We start from the raw sequence: 8,428 nt of genomic DNA, 5'->3' as shown, positions 1-8,428 counted from the left end.
AATGTAATGAAACAAGTTATATGAATTGTTGAATGTGAAACTGATGATGTGCCCTGTAAACTTTCACTCAATCCACAATAAAAACCTTAAATTAAAAAACAAAACAAAACAAAACAAAACAAAAACAGGATTTCAAAGTATAGATTCCTCAGGGAAAATAAAAGCACCTCCTTAATTTAACTCATCTAAGTTTGGTTTGGTTTATTCCCCAATTCCCATGATGTAAATAGTTCCACTGTCATGAATTTCAAATAATAGGATAAGCACTGAACTGCTAACCACAAGGTTAACAGTTCAAACCTACCCGCAGCTCTGCAGGAGAAAGATGAGGTTTTCTGCTCCCATAATGATTTACAGGGTCCCTATGAGTTGGAACTGGATAGCAGATTTGTGATTTTTGGGGGGCTAATATGATGTCACTTAACACGGATGTGGGAAAAAAAGTGTACACCATTTTCACTAGCTGGCTGTACAAATCAGCACACCACTGCTTGTCTGTCCTTTTGTAATAACTGTACACCAACTTTTACTCATTGTTCATAGTTCCTTTGGTATTTTTAAAGAATGTGCAGCCACAACCGGGCTCACAAACTTGACTTTGGGCCTTAAATGTTTCTTGAAATCTCAGAGGCATAGAGTATTCAATAAACATAGGTTAAGTTCCAGTGAAAAAAATCATGAGACAAATTATTTAATTTGTGGCTGATGAAATTTATATGAAGATTTTCAGACTACGGAGGCTCAAAAGTAAAAAAAAATTGGAAAACTATGGGCGCCTTTACTTACTCAATTGTGTTTCTGTCCACTTTTCCTGTCATGTTAATGCCATAGAACTGCTGCATAGCAGCTAGGGCTGACTGCATGGTCTCTGCAGAGCGCAGCACAGACATTCTGGGGTCAGTCGGTGGAAGGTAGCCGTACTTTTGTAACCAAACCTGCAAAGACAAGTACAGTTCCTTTTAGATCAACTTGTAATTTCACAGTAAGTTTTCGGTAATTAATTCATGTCTAATGCAGATCTTTTGAACATTATTTCCTCTAAAAGGACATACATTATTTATAGGTTTGGTCTATTTGTAATATATGTTACATAGTCTAGCTTATTGTAATATAACATCACTAGTTATTATTCAGTATTTTACATAATTATAAATCATTCTGTAAATACATGGGCATATATATGTAGTTGTTGTGAAGTGCTGTTGAGTTGATTCCAACCCATAGCGACCCTGTATAGGGTTTCCAAGGAGCAGCTGTTGAACTTAAACCGCCAACCTTACAGTTCAAACGGCTTTGCAGTCCAGCGCATTAACCCACAGCACCACACCAAGATATTATATATATATAAAATATATACATATATGTATTTTGTTAAATGCCATCAAGTCAGCAACCCTGTATACGGTTTGAATGGCTCGTGGGTGTGAACTACTAAATTTAAGATTAGCATTCCACTGCTTTCTTACAGTGCCATACCAGGACTGCATGCACACATACATATATCCATATACATACTTCGTATATACGTGCATGTGACTAATCATTTGACACTATAGTAAATAATGGTTTAAATCACAAATAAGATTGAAGATATCCTCCAGGTACTCAATCTCCCAAAATTAAGAATAACACTTGTCAATAATGTGACTCATTAAAACACTCATGCTGGAAGGGGCACAATATGTTCATGTCACATATAAAATATCATTCTTTCTTGAAATGGAAACGTGACTACAAAGGTGACCACTATCTTTATGGGAAATGCTCTTTATTATCACACATTTGGGGTATAAATTCTATGCAGTATACTCAATTACCACTAGGTAACTGTTTTTCCTGTACTGAACGTTCTTTCTTCATTTAAGTATGTCTTTAATACAAATCATGTAAGTAGAATTTTCATATGTAAATAGAGTCTAATGGTATTATTATTATTATTAAATAAATATACTGTTCTTGTTGTTGTTAGGTGCTATGGAGTCGGTTCCGACTCACAGTGACCCTACACAGGGTTTCCGAGGCTGTAAATCTTTACGGGAGCAGATTGCCTCCTCTTTCTTCCGCGGAACCGCTGGTAGTTTCGAACTGCTGACCTTGCGGCTGGCAGCCCGATTCGTAACCACTACGCTACCAGAGCTCCTTATTAAGTATACTAGGCCCTTTTTTTGTGTGTCAAGAATTTAATTTGTCACAATTACATCCCCAGTCCATTCCCAAACACTCACCACACCTTCCAGGGAAAGAGGGATCAGGGGAATAGTGAGGGGAAGAAGATGAAATTGAACTCACATTTATTCTTGTTTGGAATCGGAGCGATGATTCAGAGTCATTTACAATTAGATTGTTAAAATGAGGTATCTGGAAAAACATATCTCCACCAAATGCTTTCTAGTTTTACAACGGTACATATTCATTTTTAAGTGCAGAATCATATGTTCAGCCCATATCCCATGCTGCTGCCCTTTACCTCAATCTTCCCTGCAATTCTAAGCGTTTTTTCTAAGCTCAGCGAACAACCTGTGTAACTGATAAGAGCCAAGTATTCTGCTGCTGTTACAGAATAAGAGCTATGCCATTTATTGGAAAGTGCTCACCATGGTATATTTCCCTCACTATCCAGGTCCATTCATCATACAAATAAATGGTGATTCTAAGAAACTGCAGCATTACCCAATACATGATGTATTTCCTTTATGCATCGACAACAATAAAATTATTTGTTGTAACTATTTCCAAGTAAAAATCAATAGCAAATTTAGAAGTTAAATTTCACCAAAAGAAGCCAATACTAAGTATATAAAAGTCTCTATGTGAAAAACACAAGATGAGAAGTTTTGTGGGATTTCTAAGATAAGGACACTCTACCCCAAAAAGTACAGCAGACAACCCCTTAATAAGAAAATAAAATCTTTGTTCTAAAACAACTTAAGAGATGTGAAATTCATCACAGTTAAGATTTACTGGTGAAACTCAATCTCGTAAACTCATCTACCATACAGCTAAAACATGCCAAGGAACTCTTCTGTCTAATCCTTAATGAAGAGCTGCCAGAAAACATACATATATTTGGTTACCTAGTTACCAGTGATGAAGTCTGAAATCGATTCCATTTTTTCCTGAATGAATGAGATAGTATTACACTGGTAATTTAGTATTTAGTAGGAAATTCAACACTTATTATGCAATTTCCCCAAAATTAAAATACTTTATGTTGATTTTTAACAATATGCATACAACAGTGTTCTTATCCTGAGTTTCATTTCTATTCCATATTGTTTGCATTCACTTTTTACTTGCTGGAAAGCTGACTTGTTGCTAGGTTACTCATGAGTGCTAAGCTACTGATGTTTGGTGGTGGGGGTGGTTATTTGCCCTGAAGTCAGAACCGACTCATAGTGACCCTGTATAGTAAAGATAAAACTATTAATAATAAAACCTAAGATTTATAAACAAATAGAAGCACTGCATACAAATATAAATTTGAACTGAAAATGAAGAAATAGCATGGTATATATGTATGTGTATGTAGGCCTTAGTCATTTAAACAAATGATTTACAAAAATATAAAAAAATAAATTGCAACTTCATTTATTCTCAAATTTTCTTTTACATTATGTCTTTTATCATGAGAGATATTTTCAAAATGTTTGAAAGTGGGTAATTCTATTAAACTGTAAAATGCCCAAAAAAACTATGGAACATAGCATTTTATGGTCAAATTGTTTCCTGGCTGACAAATCAAAATTATTAAAGGTCATGAACTACCTTGAGTGGGTAGCACTTACAAACATAGTCATTTGTTAACCAAGAAACCTTTTTGGCCAGACTCTTAATGGTTTAGCAGTTATGATGTAGTTATCACTGCCATGATGAGATCGAAGATGATATAATCACTCCCCTGAAGGGATTTGATGTGATCAGCTCTGATCTCATGTAATTATCCTATGTGTTGTAAGTCCTCACTTCTACGATGCTAATGAGGAGCAGAGAGTCTCTGTAGTAGGAGAAGCACTGAACTTTGAACCACAAGGTCTGAGGTTCAAGCCTGCCCGCAGCTCCATGGAAGAAAGATGAAGCTTTCTGTTCCTGCAAAAATTTAGTCTCAGAAACCCTAGAGGCCAGGGGTTGGGAACCTTTTTTTCTGCCAGGGGCCATTTGGATATTTATAACATCATTCGTGGGCCATGCAACATTATCAACTTAAACATTAGCCTGCTATATTTTGTCAAAGATTTAATTAATTCATCCCTAATGAGATGGCTGAAACTGCGGTTGCCTTGGAAGGACCAAACCAAATGATTTCCAGGGCTTTCTAGGCTCCTTTGAAAACCCTATACAGGATCAATATGGGTTGGAACCAACTCAATGACACTTAACAATATGGCCTACAGGCCAGACATTTCCCACCCTTGCTAGAGCATCACTATGATTCTGAATCAGAACTGACTCAAAAGTATTTAACAACAACAACAACAACAATGATGTTAATAAAACCAGATGCAATCTACAGAATTAGGTTATATCGAGTTAATCTCTTCTGAGATACAAAAGGAGAAAGAAGTGCTGAGAGTTCAGTGGATGTCTACTATCACCAAGAAAGAAGAGCCACAAATGGAGTGTGTCCTTCAGACCTGGAGTCTCTACATTATAAAGCTCCTAGATGCAGAGGAAGATGAATGCCAAGATATCTGGAGATCTCCAAGGAATACTGTACCAACAGATGCTAAAAGGAGACAAGGACCTTTCCCCAGAGCCAACAAGGAGAAAGACTTACTCTAGAGCAGGCACTCTGAATTTGGAATTCTAGTGTAACACTGAACGATAAGCACTGGACCACAAGATCAGTCTGAACCACAAGGTCAGCAGTTCAAATTCACCAACAACACCTAAGGAACCCTATGCAGGATCACTGAGTCAGAACTGACTTGATAGCATTTAACAACAACAATAAACTGTGAGAAAATGAATTCCTGGTTGTTAAAGCCATCCTCATTTCTGTTATTGCAGCACTACATAACTAAAACAAACACATCTAAATTTTAGCACTTACTATGAAAAATACCAAGGTAGAAAATATATTTTACAATGTTTATTTAGTAACAGTCTATAGGACATATTTCCTTTATTATTTTGGGATATATCCTTTAAAAATAATGGACTACATATCAACTTGTAACATATTAGCAAAAAATTTAAATGTAAAGTAAAAATATATATGCTTCTATAACTGTCTCAGATGAAATATAATTAAAAGAAAGTATTTTTAATAGTCAAATTCTTTGCTAGAAAAAAAAAATCAAATTGCATTTCTGAGTATGGGCATTCCAAATATGAGAGCACAGTGGCTCCATGGGATAAGCACTGGGCTGTGAACTAAAAGAGCCACAGTTCGAGCCTCATAGCCCCTCCTCGGAAGACTATAGCAGCTATGGGACAAAACTTTTCAGACAGTAATGTGTAATTTCACAGAGGAAAAGCAACAACGCTTAGCTGGGTTGCTTTACCAAGAACTGTGCGAAACAGTGCAGAATATTACAGTATTCTCTTTATCAGCAACTGTTTAGCACATTGACTACTACATGGTAAACTAACCCAGTTAAGGTCTGCTGCTGTTTTCTGTGGAGTTCAGCCATTACTATATGAAGAGTTTTACCCCTTAACTGCAGTATTCTCCATTGGAAAGTTGAATTCAGTCACAGGTACGTTCTTTTGTAGAATGGATAAAGCTTAGACCAGCCTTTGCACTTTGAAAGTGTTGAGTTTTAATCATAAATGAGAGAGTTTCATATTAAGGTGGAAATAAGGTCACAGAGATGATTAGTCTGTTGTAAGGTGAAATCCAGATGATTCCAACTCCCATTGACCATATGGGACATTTTCCCATAGGGTTTCTAGCCTGGTCTGCTGCTGTGGGTTAATACACTGGACTGCAAAGTTAGTGTATTAACCACACTGCAAACCACAAGGTCGGTGGTTCAAACTCACCAGCAGCTCCTCAGAAACCCTATACAGGGTCACTAAGGATCAGAACTGACTCAAAGGCACTTTAACAACAACAATCTGTACGGGAGCAGATGGCCAGGTATTACTTTTGGGAAATGCTGAATGGATTCAACCCTTTTGCTTGAATACTTAATCATCCCTCAAACAGGGCTCCTTATGATGATTCTGAGTTTTACTAATTAATCATCCAGCCATTTTTCATCTCCTTGTCCAAATGATAATTGCCTCTTGATTGATAAAATATTTAATGGAGTAACTTTCAGTCCCTCTACTGTTTAATTTCTATTTTAAGAAGCCATTTAATAAGACAGTAAAATTATAAATAAATTGAATTCTATATGTGCAATTTCATAAACTGATTCATTCATGGTAAAGAGGACATGGTGATTTATAGGCCATTTAGGTTTTTGAATGAACAGAATGGCTAATTTCTGCCTCATTAACTTACTCTATGAATTTTCAATTTGACCAATTCTGAATGACTACTATCAGTTTAATTTTTTGGTTAATAGATAGCTATAATTCATATTTATGGCCACTTTTCAGACTAGAAAACTTAGGCCTTAACTCCCCCATTATTGAAAACCAGTGAATATATCGTATTTACTAGAAAATATCTATACTGACTTTGTTGATGAAACAACAAAATACAATTTGACGGTTTTTAGTTGTTAATTTTCATTTATAAGAGAATTTAACAAATAAGTTTACAATTATTGTTGTGCTGTTGTTAAGTTCATCTTACTCCTGCAGAACAATTGGTGGACTTGAACCACAGACAATGTGGTTTGTAGTCCAGTGCTTATCGTATAGAACCACCATGCACCTAAAATGTCTTAGTTTTTTTTTTTTTTTTTTTTATGTATGTATAGTTGTTGTTGTTGTTATTAGGTGTCATTGAGTCAGTACCAACCCATGGTGACCTTATGCACAGTAGAACGAAACACTGCCCAATCCTGGGCCAACATCACTACTGTTGCCACGCTTGAGTCTATGGATACCACCAATTTTCCAATCCATCTCTTTGGGGGTCTTCCTCTTTTTCTCTGACCCTCCACCTTACCAAACATGATAACTTTCTCCAGTGACTGCTCCCTTCTGACAATATGTCCAAAGTATGAGAGACGAACTTTGGCCAACTTGGCCTCTAAGGAGCACTCTGGCTGCACTTCTTCCAAAATGGATCTGTTGGTTCTTTTGGCAGCCCATGGCACTTTCAATATTCTCCTCCAACACCATAACTCAAAGGCATCAATTCTCCTGCAGTCTTTCCTATTCACTGCCCAGCTTTCGCATGCATTTGAGCTAATTGAAAATGCCATGGCTTGGGTCGGGCGCACATTAGTCCTCAAGCTGGCATCTTTGCTCTTCAACACTTTAAAAAGGTCTTGTGCAGCAGATTTGTCTAATGCAATACATCCTTTGATCTCTTGACTGTTGCTTCCATGAGTGTTGACAGTTGCTCCAAGAAGAATGAAGTCCTTGACAACTTCAATCTTTTCCCCATTGATTACAATGTTGTTTATAGGTCCAGTGGTAAGGATTTCTTTTTTCTTTTACATTGAGATGTAATCCATACCGAAGGCTGTGCTCTTTAATCTTCATTAGTAAATGTTTTAAGTCCTGTTCACTTTCAGCAAGCAAGGATGTATCATCTGCATATTGCAGGTTGTTAATGAATCTTCCTCCAATCCTGATGCCACATTTTTCTTCATAGAACCCAGTTTCTCAGATTATTTGCTCAGCATACAGGTTTAATAAGTATGGTGAAAGAATACAACCTTGTCGTACACATTCCTTAATTTAAAAACATTCAGTGTTCCCATGTTCTGTTTGAACAACTACCTCTTGGTTCAGGTACAGATTCCTCATGAGCACAATTAAGTGTTCCGGAATACTAATAATTTGCAATGTTATCCATAGCTCGTCATGATCCACATAATCGAAAGGCTTTGTGTAATCAATAAAGCACAGATAAACATCTTTCTGGTATTCTCTGCTTTCAGCCAAGATCCATGGTACATCCGCAATGATATCCCTCGTTCCACGGCCTCTTCTGAATCTGGCTTGAACCTCTGGAAGTTCTCTGTCAATGTAAGATTGTAGCCATTTCTGTATTACCTTGAGTAAAACTTTACTGACATGGGATATCAAAGAGTCTGTCTGATGATATCCACACTCCATTGGGTCACCTCTCTTTGGAATGGGCACAAATATGGATCTCTTCCAATCAGTTGGCCAGATAGTTGTCTTTCAGTTTTCTTGGCAGAGATAAGTGAGTGCCTCCTGTGCCACCTCACTTTCTTGAAAGATTTCCATTTTTATTCCAGATGAGTTTCCAGACAAAGACAGACCAGGAAGAAAGAGTGACAAACTACTTCTGAATATTTAGTCACTGAAAACCTTATGAATAGCAGAGAAACAC

General features: G+C 36.8%; 1 protein-coding gene across 1 annotated transcript in view; it reads right to left on the bottom strand.

The window, feature by feature from the left end:
* Nucleotides 1-8,428, bottom strand: part of MMP16 (matrix metallopeptidase 16 (membrane-inserted)) — a 403,580-nt gene that overhangs the window by 217,176 nt on the left and 177,976 nt on the right. Inside the window, exon 2 of the mRNA XM_006859234.1 lies at nucleotides 787-935. Coding sequence (XP_006859296.1) covers nucleotides 787-935 — 149 coding nt within the window. The remainder of the gene's footprint in view (nucleotides 1-786; nucleotides 936-8,428) is intronic.

This window comes from Chrysochloris asiatica, unplaced genomic scaffold (assembly GCF_000296735.1).
Source record: "Chrysochloris asiatica unplaced genomic scaffold, ChrAsi1.0 scaffold00031, whole genome shotgun sequence".
Classification (NCBI taxonomy): Eukaryota; Metazoa; Chordata; class Mammalia; order Afrosoricida; family Chrysochloridae; genus Chrysochloris; species Chrysochloris asiatica.
The sequence above is the reverse complement of the archived record's forward strand: the minus strand, read 5'-3'. Positions and strand labels throughout refer to the sequence as shown.